We start from the raw sequence: 21,228 nt of genomic DNA on the forward strand, positions 1-21,228 counted from the left end.
TTGGATTTTGCCTCACAACTGGGGATCTTTGCTCTATTGTGATATAAATAATAAGCTTAATGCTTAATGAACTTGTGGGAAAGAAGATACCTTTGTTAATTATTCAATAGCATTATCTCTTTGAAAAAGATGCATGCAGTAAAGTTCCCAGTAAATAACTGAAACTTCCAGCAAGGTTCTGGTAACACTGAAATAAAGCAGAGCCAGCATACCATACCTGCTGAAGAAGGAGGAGGTGGGAAGGAAAAAATAGGGGTCATCTTCTGCCACACTGCCCAGAAAGGGGCAGGAAAGTGAGCTTGTAGTTGAAACAACAGAGCATCAAAATGGAGAAGCAAATTTATTTTGCAGTCCTCCTTTAAAGGCTCTTTAACTCTTAATGCAGTCCTATAGTCAGGACATAACTGTCCTTTCATTAGATAAAAATATAGGTGATTGCTGTTAGTATTCAGAAATAATGTCAGAGCTGATGTACAAGCATCACAAACTTCTCCATTGAAAATTAGCTAAAATGGATGAAAAATTAATTTTAATCATAGTTCTTAGGAAAAGTCTGCAGCTTGGATTTGTAACTGTTCAGCCAAATTTGACTAATTTTTCATTATTTTGTTCTTAAGTTTTTTCTGGAGCTCTCTGAAAACCCCTTCAATTCCATAGAGAATTTAAAAGTGAAGGGGAAAGTTGGCTGACTGTTGCTAAGCAAGATATCTGCAGTGATTTTTGGCTTTAAAAGATGTTGAGCAACATCCAACACATGATTTTGAGCTTATTCTTAGGAAATATTCTCCGATTTCACACAGTGACAAAGCTACACAGGTACTTGGCACAGAGGGAGATGGGCCTTGTGTGAGACACTGAGCTCAATTTGTCTTTAGGAACATTCACCCACAATATCCATAATTTCAGTGGCTGCCCTGGAGAACTTAGAGAGGCTCAGCAGTTTTGGTTGCGAACATGCATTTTTAAATTTTAAATTTTTTAAATTTTGAGCCTTAAACATTTAATATTTTCTGTGTGCTAGAACACAGAAATCTTCTCATTTCATTCTTGGCTTGTCTGTTTACATAAGCAGAAACACTTCCATATCTCTGTGCCATTCAAGCCTGTGTTTAGCTACTGGAGATTCAGTTGAGGATTTGGGGAACTTGACAGAAGGGGCACAAGTAGTCCTGTATCTCCTTTTTTTTTTTTTTTGCATAGTACGGACATCACTGTTGATTGATTTCAAACGTTGTCATTTAAATAATTGATTTTAATCATGGTTTGTCCAATAACCCAGGAAACCTTGATTAGACTGACTGATTGTAACCTGGATTACATTTAGAGTTTTAATTATAAAATACTAATTGATAAACATGAGGGTACTTCATATCTGTACACATCTACTTAAAATAATATAGCTCTGCATAAATTCATCATATTATTTAACATCTATATTTTCCCTAACAACTATTTTTGCTAATGAGTTGTCAAACTCTATTTGAATGAAAGTCGAAATTTTATTTAGAATGCATAAAGTATCTGTGGATATTTTTTACTTTCAGAAATTTTCTAGACACATGGAGAATGTAAATGCATTAAAAATATATTTCAGTTTTGGAATTTATATTTTTTTCAAGAATCTGTAAATTGTAAAACTATTTACTTTGGATCACCATGACCTTACAAATTTGGAAAGTGGCACATCTTATATATTCTAATTTTTCTCATAAATAGGAAAAGGAAATCAAATTTATTCCCTGTGTTTTCAGATCACATTTTTAACTTTAATCCTTTATTTCATAAATGTCACTATTTAATTCTCCATTTCTTTAGTCTGAATTTCATTGTAATAACCTTGCAGGACAGCTACATTTATGACATAATACAGCATACAGTGGGTCTAAAATTTTACCCCATCCCCCCTTCTAAAAAGAAATGAAGCAAATCACTGTTCATGACATGATAAAAGTTAAAAGAAATGATGCAAACCCAAGCAGAATTCCTTTCTGGCAAAAACCATTAATTTGTGCCTAAGAATACGCAATTATTTTAATAACACTGGCCAATTTGTATGATTGTTTCAAAATGATTTATTCTTTTGAAGAATGCTTCCAGTTTTTGAGGCATTTTCATAATTTGAATTACTTTCTAGGATTAATTTTAGTCCTCACTTTATGTCCTGACTCAGAAAAATGGGTAAATTACTCAAGTAGCCTCCATTTTCTTGGGTATTTCCCAGTTTATAAGGACTGGCATTTTAATGCTGCTTTACAAATTGTGTTCGATCCTTCTCTGGAGGTATAGAAGCTTTGTTAGAAACTTAACTTCTGGATGATAGAGATAGAGCAGCAACTGTATTTAAAATATAGCTGTGGCAGGGCAGGAAGTTTCTGATTTATGAGTTTTCTGCCAGAAAATTCCTTTCAAAAAATAACTATTCTTCATGAAGATGTTTGCAGTCCAATTTCCCCATTTCTTTTGGATGGTTTTGTGTTAGGGTAAATTGGACAGTACTAAATATGTATCACTCCTTATTTGCCTAAGTGTAACCCCATCTTGGAAATCAAAACACATCCATGTCCTTGGGTTTTACTGGAGGAGGGCTACTCAAAAACTGATTCCAAAGGAAGTTCTGGGGGAGGTGCAAGGAATTCCTCAGTAAAGGGGTATTGCATGAGGAGGGATCACTGGCTTGGAGAACACAACTATAGAGGAGATCCCCAGGGAAGGGAGTATCTGGGAATTGTCATGTGCAGAAAGCTTGGCAGGTAGTAAGTCAGGAATCAGAGGTCACTTCAAAAGAATGTGAAAAGTGAATTAGCTGTTAGCTAGACCTTAGTTTGCCATATGTTATCTGGGCATAAAAACCTTCCTAAAGGTTGTCCTAAGTTTCATTCCTATTTTGGGGAGTTTGCACTCTGTTGGAATTGCTTGTTTTCCAAGAGTAACAGTTGAAAAGGATCCAAAAAAAGTCTGCAAATGAAGAGACACGATGTGCTATCCATGAACTGAGTATTAAACAATGAAGCTCTGAGATAATGGTGCAATTCCCTTGGGGTACTGGGAGTGGGAATTGTGACTGAATTCAGCTGGAGCTACCTGGGTACTGAAATGTGGTAAAAGAAATGATGAGATAAAAGACTGACCTCAGCTTATGCCTGGCCCTGGTTTATCTTTTAGAGCAGTAGAGTACAGGTGGGGCTCTGGGGGTGATGAGATGGGAAGAAACCCAAAAACTTTATCTTTCTTTTATAGGACAATTAAAAACTCTTCTCTTTCATTGTGTGTAGTACGTTTGCTCTTCCTTCCTCCTCCTGTTCCATCCACCATCTCATTCTCAGTTTAGATACCTGTGGGAAAGATTGAGTTGAAGAAGGAACTGCAATGTGGAAAAAGGCTAACTTGGTGATATGACTTTTTCAGGGACAGTTTGCAAGGGTAATCTGTCAGAAGATCATTTGGTTTGGTCTCCTTTGGGAATCTGGAGTAGAAAGATGTGGAAATAAGGGATTGCCTTTTTCTGTTAAACACTTAAATCCCCCAGCTGGAGTTGGGGAAGGGCATTTAACCTTCTGAATCACTTCAAATTAAACCAGGTGATAAAACAGCAATTTACAGGAATCACAGAATCATTTAGGTTGGAAAAGGCCAGCTTATGCCCCAACACCACTGTGTCAACCAGACCTTGGCACTGAGTCACCCGTCCAGGCTTTCCTCCAACAGCTCCAGGGATGGCAACTCCAGCACCTCCCTGGGCTGCCCATTCCAATCTCTAATCACCCTTTCCCTGAGGAAATTCTTCCTAATGTCCAACATAAACCTACCCTGGCACAGTTTAGATGATGAATAAAGATATTAAACAGGACTGGGCCCCATACTGGGCCCTGGGGGACAGCACTAGTGGCTGCTCTAATGATACATCCAAGATGTACAGTAACATGTTTCTTAAAAAGACAAGTCAGTGTTGGGCACTCAGATGGTTCCAGAGACTTGTGCTGCAAGCAAAGAATGCCAGTTCCTGCAATTGGGATTTCTTTCCCTATTTAATCAACTAAAATAGTTTTATTTTGTCTAACTACTTGTTTTGAAAATATCAGTTTTTCCCAACTTGCCATTTATAATAACCTGTCAAAGCTATACTGCATTTCCCATGGGAAATTTATTTCCCTCCATTGTATGTACCCGGCCTCTTATTGTTAGATTTCAGGAGTACAAGGCTGCCTATGTGGGTTTGTTTTGCCTTCAGCAAAAGGGCAATAGGGAATTTGTTCTGCCAAACCTTTCCATCCTTGCAGTGACAAAGAGAAGGGGGTTGGCAGAAGCTGTCCTGAGTTACATGCTCAGGTTTAAATCCTGCATGTAAAATTCCCAGTATTGTATGTCCTTCTCTGACTTCCAGGACTTACCACAGCCCCAGTGACCAAATGGTTATGCTTTAAACTTTGAAAACATTTGTCATGCTGAGAACATAGTGAGTTTGTATTTTTAGCTTTGACAGAAATATCTTGAAGATCTGGAAAAGCCTGCATAATATCACCAAACCTTTCAATTTTAGAGCAAGGCTTTAGAAGGCGTTGCCTGATCTGTGGTTAAAGGGTGTCTGAGAAAAAACTCTGGTCTCCCTACCTCTATGAGAAATTGTAATTGCACAACCTTCAAATTGCCACAAAAGAATTAGTGGGATATAAGTTGTTTTTTCAAAGTGACTAAGAGCTATTTATACTCAGAGATTTCTTGACCTTGACTCCAGTGATAATATTTGCCTCTTTCATCACTTCCAAATCACTTGCTCCTTAGGTCCAGCTATGTTTAACTTTGTATTTCTGTGTAAGTCCAATGAAAACTTATTATTTCTTTTAAGTATTAAAATAATAACAAAAATCCCCCCAATTCTTCCCTGCTTTTCCTGTTTCAGAGCAGAAGCCTGCTAGTGCTGCCTTTGTAAAGCTCATGTATCAATGTTTTATAAGGAGGGGAAATAGTTACAAAAGGACTGTAATAAGAGTACAAAATACCTTTGACTTGTGTGGGGGCGGTGGCAGCTTCAGACTTTATTAGATATGTGCTTCTGATAGCCATCAGGATTGAAATGAACTCTTTGGTGACTTAATTATTCATCATTAAATCAGATTGCTATTAGCTTTGTTCACAGAGCTAACCCTGCATGGAGCAGAGTTGGTGTAATCATTCACATGCCTTTGCATAACCCTCTTTATTAGGACAAAAGCACACAGAGATGGTTTCTCTTTCACAAATCATATGGGATGAAAAGATTATGTGGGATAAAGGTATATTTGCTATTAATTTCTTAAAGCAATCCAGATGGGAGTGGGTAAAGTCCTACTGTGTATGTGAGGGTTAATCCAGCTGTATCAGCTCTGAGCTCACCTGTGCACTATTGGCTGAGAGCAGGGGAGGGAGGCAAAGGCAGAAAATCCACTGCTTAATTTAGACAGTGACAAATGACTTGCTGTGCAGGATGCTTCACTCCTGGATGTCTGGGGTGGTGCAGATGCTAAAAAGGGAAACACATTTTCTCCTGTCTTTACAGGCAAGGTGTCATGGCTGGCAGCACAGCCTGACCTGTGTCTTTTAGTGGGGCTGCTAAAGGTGGTTGGAGTGGAGGTCTAACCCATATATTATACATAGTGCCGTGCCCTGTTCCCCCACTTTCCCCTGCATTTGGGCTGGCTGACTCCACAGCACAGTCCTTTTGTCCAGGCATTTTCTTTTGTACCCAGACCTGTCAAATATGACATATAACTTAAGTGCATAGGGGAACTGTACTGCTCACTCTGCATTTTAACCAGCACACTGCACTGACCGCCTCCTCCTCTTTGTTATCTCGGCACTGCTGAATGTGTGATGTGCAAGGAATGGCAGTGAGGAAGAATCCAGGTTATATGACAAAAATGAAATGCAAGAAAGCTCAGATTCAAGGGGTGCAGTCTGTTAGACCAAGGTATGAAGCCAGAGAGCACCGTGGTGGGAACCATTGTACACAAATTTGGGAAGGATTGTCAGATTTTTCAGTCTGCTCTGGCATATGGTTGTGGACCACTATTCTTACCTCACAGTGCTTTTATTTGCAGCATGTGCTGCTTATAGGTTAGACAGGTACAGATTGTGCTTAATGTGATACTGAGATCCTGCCTGCATACGCTGGTGACATTCAGCCAAGGGCTTAAATGTGCCTCATGCAGGCCTGAGATCATACTGGCTTTTATTTGTAGAATTTGGATGAACAAATGGTCTTTTCTTAGCCCAGCCCTATTTGCTTTCTATTTCAGGAGATAATGATAATTGCTAGCTTTTCATGTATATACCCAACAGTTTTGCCAGAATTAAAATCAGATTTATTTAAAAGCCATCTCAGCCTAATACAACAGTACTGGGCTACTAGTTTACTTTGATTCTAGACATTCACTGTGTATTAGCAGAATGGAAATGATGTTAATTTCCTTTTGCAAAACACTTCAAGGAACCCAGGAAGAGTGTAGATGTCATTGGTGCTATAGAATAATAAAAGGATGTTGCCAACCCCTTGTATTAAACACAAGCACAACAGTAAGTCTGTTGCTCAGACTTACTGTGATTTTGGCTTATAAAGAAGCAATTAAACAGTCAGAGGTACTTCATGGATCCCTACTTCCCCCATGTATCTGGTTCTGGCATCAATAAAGATGCTGGACTAGGCAGACCTTTTGTGTAAGGCAGTTTCTCTATTCCCACTGCCTCGGAAATTAGGTGTTTCAAAAATCTCTTTATTGATTCCATTTCTGAGAAATTTCAGCTTCACGGAAATTTCAGCTTCACTGAAGTTTCCGAGATAAAAGTGAAAAAAAGCATGGAAAATACAGCATTTTTAAAGGAAAATATAGCAGGGAATGCATCACAGTGTGACAGGCCCCAGGGTGGCTGTGGAAGCCGGCACACTAGGAAGAAGCAGTAGTGCTAGGGAGCTGAGAAATGGGTGCTGCTTTAAAACTGCAGTTCAGCACACACTGGAACTGGGGGGAGGATCTCATTTGTTCTCACAGTCAAAGTCATGTTGCATGCTTTCAGATTTAGCTTAAGAGAATGAGGGCTGGAAGGGACCTCAAGAGATGATGTAGTATCCTTCCCAAAGCAAAGGCGAGATCAGCATGCCAAGGCCACTCTGACACGTGTTTGTCCCTTCCTCAGCCCTGTGCTGGAAATCCCAGAGCCTCCCTTGGTGACCTGTTCCAGCCTTTGCTGTCATCACAGACTGGCATGGAGCCTTCAGATGTCATGGCAGAGCAGAGAGATACATTACATGGTGTCACTCCTTATCATTTCATGATTTCAGCTCGTAGCAGATGTCCTCTAGAGCAAAGTCCTGGTATTAGGGCATCTCAAGGCTGCTTTTCAAGTCCAGGTTGTGTCAAAAGTCTGAGATTCATATTTTGTCACAAGATACCACTGTGCTTAGTCCCCCTCCCCTCGTTTTTAAAGGAATTTAAGAAGAAGAATGCTGATGGGAAGAGAGACATGCAAATGGTGGATTCCTGGATAGCAGGAATGTGCAGCAGATATTTGGGGCTCTTTTGGCCCTTTATCCAACAAACAAAAGTCATGCCCTTTAGTCAAAAGGACTGACTCTGCTCTCATTATCAGTTGTGATAATAGACTTGGACTTGCCCTTTTGCAAGGCACGGTGTTGCCTGGGATTAAACCCATGAGGAGACGAAGGTTTTCGGGCTGTACCTGCTCAGTCAGCTTGAGTGTTGGAGCCAGGGTGATCTTTTCCCTGCTGCCCGGGCTTTAGCAGCTCGGATTGCTCAGTTCTGTTTGTCTCCATTTGTCGTCATTTGATGTTTCAGGCATTCACCAAAGGAACACCAAGTCTGGGGACAGTAATATCTGGAAAATCCTTTGTTCCAGGCTGTCTCCTCTCAGCTGATGGGCATTCCCTTTCCGCTTCACTGGGTTCCAGGCCCTCCCCTCCCTCAGTGCTTCTGGCCCCTGAGGCTGGCCACAGAAGCACAACCCTTGCAGTTCAGCGCTGTCTGCCACATCAGTCTCAGTCTCTTCAGATCTGACCATGTGCTGCACTGCCCCTTAACAGGAAATCTTTTTGAGTATTCTATGTTTGAAGGGAGAGGAGAGGAAGCTCCGGGCTGAGCTAGAGAATTCTGATGTAACATGAGATATTGTGGCACCCCCTGGGACAATGTGCTCCTGGCCTCTGTTTTCCATTCTGCCGTCAGGCTCCTCCAGCACTGAGGGAAAAGTGGCTACCGGGAGAGTACCAAAATTCCCGATGGAGCTTTTGGCGATCAGAGAGCAGCCCCTGGGTCTCCCGTCCCTGCGGGTGCCCTGCCCGCAGCCCTGAGGCTGTCCCGGAGCAGGGCCGTGCCCGGGCCGCGCCACACGCGGGGCTCTGCTGCCACCCACCGGCACCGGCCCTGCCGAAAGCGAAACACAGCACCGAGTGCTGCGGGAGACAGGAACCTTCTGCAGGGGGACTTTACTGTAGCCTGTTCCTGACAGAGCCTGAAGTTTGTACAGAGCTTGCCAGGTGGTCTTTGAATCATAAACAGCATGAAAAACAGGAGGAGTACATTCCCTCTTCTACTGGCTATGTCTGTAATGAGAGAAACGGAGTCTTTGTACAGGAGCCGGGAAGGGTTTAAGATGCACTTTTTTAAGATGTGCTTTTGCACTGCTGTGTGCTTCATCCCTTTAGCTACTAAATGCTGGGACAGGTGGGCAGTTAATAAAGGTTAATGAATCAAATAGCTGACAACAAATGCATCGGTTTGTTTGCTTGTTTGCAGATTGTGCTGGCTGTGGAAGAGACATCAAAAATGGACAAGCATTGCTGGCCCTGGATAAGCAGTGGCACCTGGGGTGCTTTAAGTGCAAGGCCTGTGGGAAGGTCCTAACTGGGGAATACATCAGCAAGTGAGTAACCTCTGCTTCTCTTCTGAACTCCTGGCACAGTTTTAGCTGCTAGCAGAGAAAGGCTTGCGGCGAAATTCATATCTGGAAGTCCTGTTTTGACCACCTTTCCATATACAAACAAAGTCTTTGTTCCCAGTGAGAAATGAGCTGGGAAAGTGAACTGCAAAGTGCAGGTGATGTTTAGTGATACCAGTCTGTATTTAATACCTGTCTGAAAGAGGTATTATTATGGTATTAAATATTTCATATTCCCATAGAGAATTAGGTGGATTGTTGTATGTGTTTTCTGTAGTAGCCAGATTGTGTCATTTTGCTTTCCAACATGTGATTTTGAGGGGAAAAAAATAGGAATTTGTCCATTTCTAACCTTTGCCAGATAATGGAGTAAATGTGATGATGTGATTGACCTAATATGGTATTTCTCATCTCCGTATAAGAAACTAACAAAGAGGGTTTTGAGTGGAAGAAAATGTAAAGGAAGAGAATAGGGAAATGATAAAAGAGAGGAAATGAAGATACAGTTTCTTTTTCCTGGCCTTTCAAGCCTGTAGCAAACAGAAAAAATAAGGAAACAATGTACATTTCACAAACTTGTCATTTGGGTGTGTATAATATTTGTAAGAAGTAGCATCTGTAATTTCTCAAAAAAAAAAATCTGAGAAATGAGAAATGCTGAGAAATACTCCTGGGCTGACTAGTGTTTCCACTTTTACTGTATGTTCCTTGTTCATACTAAAACACTACATTACCTTACACTTAAAAGTAACTGCTTTTTGTCTTGCAGCCTACCAAAGGTTTTTTCTGAAGTGAACAAAAACTGTCTGCTTGTGGTAGACTGTGATCTCCTCTCACCCCCAGACACAGTTACACAGATTCCCTGGAACTGCACCACCTGTAGGTGTAGATAGTCTACTCTAAAGAAGGATGTTCACTTCAGTAGTTTGTCCTGGATGCCTTCTCTTGCTGGAAATTTAAGGAATAATTCTAAGAGGCATTAGTGAGAATATGATTTTTTTTCTTGTACTACAATGTGTTTCCCTTGAACTCTCTCCATTTACCTGTGTCAATGTGTAGTAGTTCCAAACTGAAGATAAAGGAAAAGAATAAGTCATGCTGTAACCTTTAATAAGAAGTGGTTTGTAATTTGTGAATTTTCTTTTTCAGAGATGGTGCTCCTTACTGTGAAAAGGATTACCAAGTTCTTTTTGGAGTCAAGTGTGAAGCATGTCACCAGTTCATTACTGGGAAAGTCCTAGAGGTAGGTGTTCTGTGAAGTAGAGTTTATTAAGAATTGAGCCACCCATTATGTCCTCATGCAACTGCAGAGAATACAAAAATTCTCATACAAAGGCTTCCTGCTGATTTTAGAACAAAGTTGCTGATTTTCAGAATTATTTTCAGTGTTTAGTTTTGCAGTCGTCAGGAAAAGTGTATGATATAGAATTAATTGCACTAGTTTCTATGGATCTGTGGTTTCTATTTTTCTCTTTTCATGGTGATCTGCAAAGTCTATTGCACTGCTTATTTTGTGTCAGATTTGATATATTTATGGAAGTAATTTGAGTACTGGGATCACCTTTGGCAACCATAAGTTTGTCAGGACTTATGACGTGAGATTCACACATGATCTGAAAGATGCTGAGTTGAGAGGGAAAAATGTGCTGGAGAGGTAAATTATGTGTTCAGAAATGAGAAGGCAGAAACCATGTGAATAATCTCCTTTGCTGACTCTTATTTGGAGTCCTCAACATTCTCATTGAAACCAGTCAAATCTCTTAGAAATGTCAGTACCAACCTCCATCTCTCATTGCTCTGGCAAGTCCCCTTTGAGCTGGAATCCTGGAATTATGCATGGATTACTCTGTGTCATTATTAAATTGTTTAAGGGGCCAAAATTCAGAGGATCTTCTTTGTCACTGAGAATGAGAAGAAAAACTTATCTCTTGTCCCTGTAGAAAACTCTGTTTAGTGGAACCTAAACTTTGAGCTCAGATCAGGAGCTGGAGTGTGTGTTTTTCAGTGAATAACTGAATATAAACTTGAAAGTGTCACAAAAAATAAAAGCAGATGGAAGTTTCTAATGAAAGTTTGTTACAGGTTCTCTTCTTTGTGTCCCGTCTACTACAAGTGTAAGAAGTTTTAGGTTTGCCATAAAATGATATTGTGGTTTTAGTTGTGGAGGTTTCTCTGCTTCAGCATTCCAAATATTAACCAGTCACTATGAGGGACTCAGCTCGTGTGGACACCCTGTGCATTTGGAGTGTGCACTGGAGGGATGTACAGTTCTCTCATTAGCCAGACTCTTAGCCTGCCTCCTTTGAAATGTGTATCTAATTCCTTTGGAGACCTGCACAGATAATTACTGAGAGCAGCCTGAGTTTTCCCCTGAGTAGGAAGGCTGTGTCTTTGGCTTTCTTCTTCTGGCCTGCCACCATCTGCTTATCTATTCCTGTCTACTGATGAGTTTTTGCAATTTAGCATTATGTATTGGAGACACTGCAGTTGCAATGCTGTGCGGGAAGCACTGCAGGAGAGAAGTAATTGGATTTGTGAGATTGGGAAACATAATTCTAAAATTATTTTAGGTGTACATGACAGCTAGTCTCACCTATAAGCAATGCGGTCTATTCAGATGAAAATGACAAAAGAGAGGATTATTGGAGTCTGTGGAGAGCTAGGAAAAAATAAGCTATTTCAATCTGGAACATTTTGTGTAATAGCTGTGAATACAGCAAGGTTGCACTCAGGTTACTCTTCCTAGAATCAGTGAGGAAGAAACGTAGCTGTTTGAGGGATCATGAGCTGTATCCCAGCTGGATAAATGGAGACTAAGGAAAGATTAGTTCAATTGACCTGGAACTTGGCTGTCCATCATAATTTAAGCTAACATTCAGGTTATCAGAACCTGGGCAGAACCTTGGTACCCTTTTTGGCTCCAAGGTGAGTTTCTCACTTCATAGTTCTTATTCTTCTATGGCTATTTATTATCAGAAGATGAGACAGCGTTTCCTGCAGAAGGGAAGCATGTTCAAACTCTTGCAAGGGTGTCCCTCTTCTAAGAGTCAAAATCAGATAAAAAAGATAAAGCTTCTTCTATTTGACCTGGCCCCTGCAGCATCAGACTTTCCTGAAGAATTAGAAACAGAGCTCTTGAATAATCTTGTCAGTAACGGAAACATTAAGCGTGCTAAATTCTGGTTAAGACTAGAAATTTTACTTGAATATTTGTGGCTCTCACTGGTTATCACAGACACAACCCAAAATACTGCAGCAGAGGGCAGCAGTGGTTTTTAGCACATAACTCAGACCAAACTCCTCGAAGGCCTATAGAAGTTATGTTGTTCTGACTGCTGTCTGAGAGATGTAGGCTGACCAAATCATTAGAAATTTTCACCAAAAATATTAGCACTGTGTAGCCAGGGAGGCCGTTCAGACACTGGCTTAACTGAATTGTGGTGTGTATGAGCAGCTTGGATAGTACATGAGTAAAGTTCTCCAAGTATTATCTAGGAATGCAGAGGCAGGAGAGACATTCAGACACTCTGTGTCTTTTAAGTGATGCTGGAAAAGTTTGGAAGATACAGGTGAGCAGCTTCTGTCTAACAGTCAGAGCAGTTTATCAGAACTATGGGCTTGTTTTGTGGCTTGTCACTGTCACAGATGCAGTTCCAAAGGAGCAGTACTAAATACTGCCTCTAAATATGACTCAAGGAACTAATAAATCAAAAGCTAGCGTGAGAAAATCATGTGTCAGCACGTGTGTCCCCTTTGGGCAGGAGAGGTCGTTTAAAGGATGGGGTCAGAGCATGACATAAATCCTCTGGTAATAATGGGGATGAGAGATCGGAAGCAGCCACAGGGCCCCAGGAGATAATTCACAGAACAGGATGCCACAGTTCAGAGAGGGCTGCAGACCTGTTTAAGGCAGGACAATTAACAATCTCCTTATCCTGTACTGGAAATCACCCCCAACCTTTCAGTTCACCTGAAGTTTTAATTTAGATGAAGCTTGAGATTCTCACAGCAGGATTACCATCTCCCCTCTTTGTTTTCTTTGGCAGTGTTTGTTTGGAAAATTTGGGTATTTTTGATAATTTATATCATGTGGGTTGTGTCTTGTCCTGCTGTTTCCCTCTTGAGAAGGAAACCATATTCTTGGTGTGAAGCAACCCACTTATAGGAATTGTCTAGGTAGAGGTTATGTCTGCCCAGCCCAAATTATACCTACTAACATGCAGTCTGAAAAAACCCCAAGACACTTTGTATTTTGCCTTTGTTAATAAAAATGATTGTGACAAATGTCCTGTAGTAAATGTAGCGATCAGTACATTTCATTTTATTTGTCAATAAAATAATTCATTATGCCAGAAGCAGAGTATGCTTTCTCATCATCTTTGTCCAAAGAAATTATTAGAAGCAGTTGAAGGGAATTATATGGTACATTGTGTACAAATACTTCCCTCTAATGGATCAGAAGTGATTAGCAGCAAGCCATTTTGGTGCTGCTTTATTTTCTGCTTATTCTTATTGCATCTAGAGTAGTCTGTAGAAAAACTGAAGGGAGATGAAAGCATGAAAGTTAGCTTTGGGTTCATAGAGGCTGGTGCTATTTTACCAGTGAAAGCCTATTTCACTTATTTATTTATCTTTATTTAAAGAGAAATTGAGATTCTTTGCAACATTTTAGACTTTCAACTCCTTATTTTGTCTCTCAGTATGGCTTTAGCACCTCTGAGAAAATCAGATTTTTCAGTCTCCTACAATGAACAGCCAGCCAGAGAGACAGCCCCTCCTCATCTGGACCTAGGGATCTTCATCTCAGAAGCAGCAGTGCTGTGCTCCTGGAGCACCCTCAACAAAACCCATCAGAAAAACCAAGGTTTGCGTTCAGACTCTGAGATTCAAGGACAGACTCCCTCCAGCCACCCTGTAGAGATGATCCCTTTGCTCAGTTAAATGCATTAGGAGAAAGACAGGACTTATTTTGCTAATATCCACAAATCATGGAAGAATGCTCTTTTTTCCTAGGCCATAGATGTGACAACTTTCAGTAGCCATGGAAATATGCAGGAAAAATACCATGTGCATTTAAGTCAGCTCAGATATTTCTGATGTTTTATTTGGCACATTGCTTTCAGTGACAAATACTCACAGATGATAGATGAGTGCATGCCAACACAATAAATGTGGTAAATGTCCAATATGAAATAGATATTGCAACTTTCTTGAGCATACTTTATGCTACTTTAATGCTTGAGTGTTTCGGGAAATGTTGTCAAGGCAACAGGGATCAGTGCTCTTCCTTGGATTTCTCTAGCAGAAAGGAATCTTTAGTTATGAAAAATTACTCATTTCCCATCTACTCTGGTAAAAATGTTTTTAGCAGGCAATAACAGCGTAGTGAGAGTGAGGACTTCTACACAGACTTTCCACTGAGCAGTGGTTTTCATAGCTTCAGGGCTTGCTCTTGAAAGATGCCTAGCTAATCCTAAACCTGCAAATTTCTGTGCAGACATGTGCAACTCCACAAATCTAAATAAATTTGACCATGTATTTAGCCACTTGAAAGATGTTGAGCTAAATGATTTTTGTCTAAAGTGTTTTTCATACACAGTATAACTACTACTCCAGGGCTTAATTCAAAATATGTTAAATCATTGAGAAGCTTCCAACTGATTTCAGAGAATGGTGGATCATGCCTGCATCCATGTATTCCATCTTTGCATATCTAAATTGTTTAACAACACTGCTAAGCAATATTCTTTTAGCTCTGTACAAAGAAGACATGAGGGTGGAAAAAGGTGGATATTTTGCAAGAAATTGTATGAAAAGTCTGAGAATAAGATCAAGTTTTTACAATTTACACCTTTTCTGGCTGTAACTGATATGAACAGAATTTGATCTCATGATCTAGAGATGTATATATCTGCTCTTGCATATATCTTGACCATCTTGCTACTCCATGAATTTATTTTTATAATGCTTTTTGCTTAATATTAATTGGCAAAAAAACCCCCAAACTATTGTGTGATTTCTCCTGGCTGTGCATAGCTCTGGTTCCTGTTGGAGGGACTGCTGCCTGCCCTGGGTTTGCTTCCTGAGCACTGTTGAATCTTGCACCCCACCTCGTAAGCAGTGGCACAGTGCCATTTTCACAGATGGAGCTGAAAAGAGTCCAGGCCACCAGAAGGTTCCCTTGATTTCAGACTGCAAGGTCAAGTTCTAAATATGTTTGTGATCTTGTAATTTATGCTGAGCTGCTCCTGATTTTAAAGAGAAGTAGTTAAGATGGGGTACTTAACATGAATGAAGTTTAGTACTTGTAAATACTGTTACTTTAATTGCCAGAATTTTAAGATGTCTCATCTGTGCTTTAATTCTGAGAGATGTCAGTTCTGAGACACCTTGACTTCTGAAGTTAGAAGGAAATAACAGTAGTTATAGGAGGGGAAAAACAAACAAACTGTGAAAGCTGCCACATTCCTCTAAGAAAACTGTATCCCTTTTTAAGAGGCAAAGAATGTGACCCAGAGGAGTGTAAGTTTCTTCAGATGTTTTCAGAGCTAGATTTAGAAACCTGTGCTGTGAGGGATTCATAGAAGTTTCTGTTGATTCTTTAGAGTGAATTAGTCTCTTCTAAATACTAAATAAACAAATAAATATCATCACAGAGCAATCTTGCTGGTTCCCATACGAACTGTAAATGAATTATTTGAACAATGCCTATGTTGTTGAAGTGCTGCCTCCTGCACTCACCCACGTGAGCAGCTCTGCTCATGTGAGTTTAGCATTCAGATATTTCAGTTGATTGACTTTCAGAGACACTCAGCAGCCTGCATGTTTAAGTAATCTATTTTAAGGAGACTGAGGCTCATAGCTCATGTGAAAACATCACCCTTCTCTGCAAAGATCCATGGACAGAGTTTAGTTTGGTACTTCAGTACAGTCATGTATCTGGTCCTGTGTTTTTAAAACACTTTCTAGATTGAGGAGCCATGTAGAGAATCTCTTAAACTGAGATTTATTTCAATTCTGCTCAGAAATGTTAAATGAAAAAGTAGCATATATTCTTCTGCCAAATGAAGTATTTAGCAAGGCTGTTTTCATAACAATAATGCAGGAAGTATCACAAAATATTTGATTTACTGGATTTTAATGATGCAACCTGTACTGGTAATACAGGTTGATGTGAAGTAAAAGTGCAAACACTTTTATACATGAAGCAATTAATGAACCGAACAGAGACTGATGGGATGGATCCAAACAGGTTTGCTGTTATTTAAAGTTGTGGAAAAATAATATCCCTGAAGGATGCACTACCATTCTGTTCTCAGAGCATTAGATATCTTCTGCTTTAGGCACCTTACAGGCTTGGGAGAGACTTTGCTCTCAACCAGTATTTCCCAGTCACTGCTGTAATCTACACACACCTCACTAATGCAGGGGAAAGGGCCACAGAGTGTATGAGAGGCAGCAGTAGAGTTTAGTGTATGATCTGTTGGTTCTATGATTTGCTTTGTTTAATTTTACTGCCTGTAGAATCAAGAAGAAAATGTGGCCATGCTGCTTGAACATCCCAGGTAACTGATAACAAAAGCAGAAACACATGCCATGGTCATTGCCCTCTTGGTCAGGTGTATACACAGAGCACAGGGACCCTTCTGATTATGGAAAATACCTGGGAGAGATCAGATCGAGTCAGAACACAGAGCCCATTGAAAACTCATCCAGTGTTCCTAGAGTGTGGCTGAAGCAGATCTCACTCCAAAATGTGCAAACAAGAAAAGGGGTACAGGTGCCAAGTGTGGGAAGTGGCCCCAGCGCTTGGGCTGCATCAGTCTGAACTGGGCTAGAACACAATCTCAGTGGAACTGCGTGTTTCTAAACAGAACTGGACTAAGAGCCAGGAGGCTGTATAAATTCTTCAGAAGCTGTGGAAGTAATATTTATCAGCTTCCAGAGGAGGAGAGTGCCGAGTTCACAGAGCAGACGCCTTTCCCCAAGGGAAAAATGTTCCGAATTGTGTCGACATCAAATAGTGACACACAAAAGTGGTGAGCAATGGTCCTGCCCCCGCCCGGGTCGGTGTTCTCCTTTTCCAGAATGGGATGGCCGAGTTGCAGTCCGAGCGGGTTGAATGTGCAGGGAGGGTTGTTTGCTGCTTTTGGTGGGTGTGTGCAGGAGAGGGCTGAGGGAGGAGGAGGAGGAGTGAGGCTCCGGGCTGGGTGCAGCTCCAGGCACAGCCGGGCTGTGCTCCTGCCTGAGCCTCACTGGAGCTGAGGAGGAAATGGAGCTGGACTGAAACCCCCAGCAGAAGGTAAATCCCTTCCTGTGAGACCAGGGCTGGCCGGGAAAGGGTCACGGCTCTCCTGGGGGAGGGCAGGGTGCAGCTTTGTGATGGGACTGAATGGCTTGCCAGGGGGATCATAATAGGATACTTGTACTTTTGTTCCTGTGCACCAGAAGGAATTTTTCTTTAAAGTCTGTGTATAAATCCGTGGTTTAGATAAAGAGAGTGCAGCTACACGTGCTTTTAAAGTGCCAGGAAGAGAGGAGAATGGCACAGAGCTTGGGCTGTTCCTGATTGCAACTGATTGCTGCTGTATGGAGGAACAATACAATTCTCTATCTTAAATAATTTTTGATAGCATTTCTTGGCTGTTTTGATCACTTTGGAGGTTTTCTGCATAGAAATAAGGTTAGCATTTATTTCTAGTTTCCCTGCGTTTTTGCTGAGAAATGTGTTTTATCAGTTGATGTGGAACACTGTTTTTTTTTCTTAATGTGGGGTTTGTTTGGATAAAAGTAGGGAAATGAAAAGTTTAATAATAACTCAGAATATGGGTAAATGGTTCAGACAGGTTGCCCATGTAGCTGAGTAGCAGCATAGATTTAACTTAATTTAGACTACCCTTCCCTGATGAAAAATACCCTGCTGTAATTACTGAGATCACCATACTGTGCACAAGATCAAAAATCTAGAATAAATATACCTGTAGAAAAATAAGATAAATTGCTTGATGTAAAAATCTTTCTAACAGGATTTTAGCGATTCTCCCCCATTAAAAAAATGAATTTGGCAGGAGGGGTAACTGTGGTTGGGAAAGACTTGATGTATAAAGATGACAAAAAGGTATCTGAAGTTGACAGAGCCCTAACAGAAGTTCAGTTGCTATGGCAGCATAATCACAAGGCATTAACTTCTCAGCAGTGGTTTGGAAACCATCCTTCAGTCAATTTGAACATCAATAGGAAGGGGAGGAATGTTAAGAGGATGTAAAGATCGTGAATAATAAGAGCAGGTTGTAACAAGTAATTTGAAAAAATAACCAATTAAAGCTTCCTTATTGCTACAAAGGGATTTGTGAAATCTCTCAGGTGCTTATAAAATTATGGCTTATCTTTATAAATTGCTTTTGTGAGTACAGTATTGCTGATTAGGATCTGTATATCCTAGCAAAGCATCTTTAGCTTCTATCTTGTTGATTTAGTTAAATATTCTCTAGTGTGTTTCTTGTACTAAACATTACTAAAAAACTTAAGAAGTCTGATCAAAATTCTTTAAAATTATATTTCAGTAGAGGCATTTATATGAGCACAAAGTTTCTTGCCACCACCAACAGCCTTTGTGACAAATAGCCACTGCAGGTATTCCAGTAATGTGGAACAGACAAAATAAGTAGCTTTTTCATGTCTTAGAGGTTCACAGAACACACAGGAGCTTTTAGCAGAAGAGTAACTTACCTGGATGAATGCATTATTTGTGTTAGATAATTGTTTTAAGAATTCAGTTGCTTGGTTGTACTGCAGAACACATCTTGTTCTCTGGGAGCAGTCTCCTTTAGGGAAAACATAATACTCTATTCTCTGGCCCCCATTTCTTCTTCTGTCCATCTTTTAAACCTTGTTATGGTGCTGGTCCTACCTGCCAGAATCACCTACAAGAGATATAAAGCTAATCATGGTCCCATGATTAGCTTTAACATGATTAACACCAAAGTGTTTGAACTGAACCAGAAGCTCCTCCAGCGTCGCAGCCCCACTGGCAGGTGGGATGTGGTGACAGGGAATGTGGCTGTGCACTCTGCAGCAATGTGAAATTATTTCAGCCAGTTACTTTTTGTTTCTCCTGGACTGAGATCACAATGAAAAATGGATTAAGTGGTGAAATATTTTTTGCAGGATTCTGATATTTCATTTTTGAGTCCTGCTTTAAGTCAGTGAAAAGTTTACGACTGACTTCTAGAAGACTAGGGTAGAACTTACAGCTATCTCCCATAAAAAATAATTGTTGGGAAAAATGCAGCAATAGCGTGTTTGAAACTTGAGAAGTGGGGAAGAGCCTGTTGGGGCAAGTCTGTAGCTGTCACCTGCTTGGAACAGGCTCCATCCAGGCATTGTGCTCAGCATTCACTCCGTGAGGACTCTGTCACCTCTCTCTTTTGTCTGCTTTGTCAGGGTGTTTTCCTGAGGGGAAAAAAAAGGGTTAAGAAAAGCAAATACTTACCCAAAAATATGTTTGGAATCTCTAGGGACTTTGAAGTTCACAGAGTTAACACCTGTTTTTATTGAGCAAGTGGTTTTACAGATGAAGGAATAAGATCATGGGAGTATTTCATGGGTGATTAAATGTTTGAAATGACCACCTGAAGTACAAGATGGGTAGATTTGAAGTATATGCTCATGCTACATTAGAAGATCATAAAGATTTACAAGCTCTTTGGATAGCTATCTGGGATGTGTGACATTTATTACAAGCCTTTTTCTTTTCAAGAGGGAAAAATAGCACACAGTAAGAGATGCATCTTTTCATCACCAGCAATGCAGATACTCTGGCATTTAAACTGTCTGTGAAACTAGTTTGGATTTTTTGTGGTTTGCAGAGGTCAAGGAAATAACTCCTGTAAATCATTTCAGTATAAGTTAAAATGTTAAGAAATTGACTTTTACATGTAGGATTTGTAGAGGGAGATTTGTTATGCGTAAAGATGGATTTACCGTTGCTTAGAGTTCTGTAGAGCAGTGGCATCTTGGCTGGAAACTTTTTCCTAGAAGTAAGGAGAGTAAAAAACTGAGGCAGTAAGAAACTTTAAGCAGATTTATCTCACCATCAGTTAAGGCAAAATCATGGAGGTACTGCAGTCAGTTGAAGATGAAATGGCAGCAGATATTGTTAGATATCCCTTTCTGCTTTATGTCCATCAACTCTTTCCTGTTCATCACTACAGTAATATGTGGGAATAGTTTTCCTGTGGTAATTAGAAATCTTGATTTTTTTATATGAAACTGAAGTAAACAAGACAGGGAGTAAAATCCCTACTGTGTCTTGGCTCCAACATGCATACTCTGATTGGATATTCCTGCCAGCAAGGATGAAAAAATGTACTTGCATAGTTTTGCAGCTGTAATTGGAAATTATGTGTATCAGCAATTAGAAGACTGACAAATAGGAAAGAAAAAAAAGTACTTCTGCCAGAAAGAAAAGGCTTTGCTTCTAGAAGAGTACATGTTGGTGGTCTGACATTTATCCAAAGTTATCCTTTTTGAAAAAGAGTCAACTATTTCTCTGCACTAACTACCCACTGGTTACCCTGATGTCCTGTCTTATTTCCATCTTAAATTTAGTGTAACATAAACACTTTGGCCAGAATTATGAAACAAGGATTCCTGAGAACTGTCTGGATGTAGTCAAATACAGGCTCATAACTGGTATGGATGATTGTGGAGGGACTGGGAAGAAAAAGATTAGAAATAAATTTGTCCTTTCCCTAGGTTGTCATCTGTTGTTTGTTGTGACCTCTTTCTGTGAGAGATTTCCAAATTTAGTAGGTAGCATTGCAGTTAATCGAGGATAAAAATCCATTCTTTAGACTTTTTAAAGCATTATCAGATCAGACTGGTTGCAATAGGATCCATTTCCTACAAGAGCAGGCTCTAGTCACTAATAGAAAAAAATACTTCCTGCTTTCACTAATAGAAAAATAATATTACCTGCTTAATTCCCATATAAGATGCTTCCCTGTCAGAACAATCCATCAGTTTCCATGGTACAAACTGGCATAAATTGCATGTTGCATATGTGCTTTCTTTCTCACAGGCTACTTTTGTTTTATGTTCTCTGGTTGTTTTCTGTGGATGTACTGAGTCTGACCTCATGCTTAGTTGCTTACTCCCCTCCTTTGGCCCTTGCAGCTCTTGTTTCTCTGTTGTTTTTGGACACTCCCTGTGAAGTGAATGCAGATATCAGAATGGAGCCCAGGCTTTGCTGAATCACATGCCAAAGCTTGCATCGTTCCTGAATCAGCCTTCTGACAGACA

General features: G+C 40.2%; 1 protein-coding gene across 12 annotated transcripts in view; it reads left to right on the forward strand.

Moving 5' to 3' along the window:
* ABLIM1 (actin binding LIM protein 1) overlaps positions 1-21,228 on the forward strand; it is a 187,534-nt gene that overhangs the window by 105,752 nt on the left and 60,554 nt on the right. For all 12 annotated transcript variants that reach the window (XM_063405280.1, XM_063405278.1, XM_063405272.1 and 9 more), the window contains exons 5-6: positions 8,784-8,910; positions 10,075-10,168. In XM_063405280.1, the coding sequence (XP_063261350.1) occupies positions 8,784-8,910; positions 10,075-10,168 (221 nt within the window). The remainder of the gene's footprint in view (positions 1-8,783; positions 8,911-10,074; positions 10,169-21,228) is intronic.

Source organism: Prinia subflava, chromosome 9, assembly GCF_021018805.1.
Source record: "Prinia subflava isolate CZ2003 ecotype Zambia chromosome 9, Cam_Psub_1.2, whole genome shotgun sequence".
Taxonomy (NCBI): domain Eukaryota; kingdom Metazoa; phylum Chordata; class Aves; order Passeriformes; family Cisticolidae; genus Prinia; species Prinia subflava.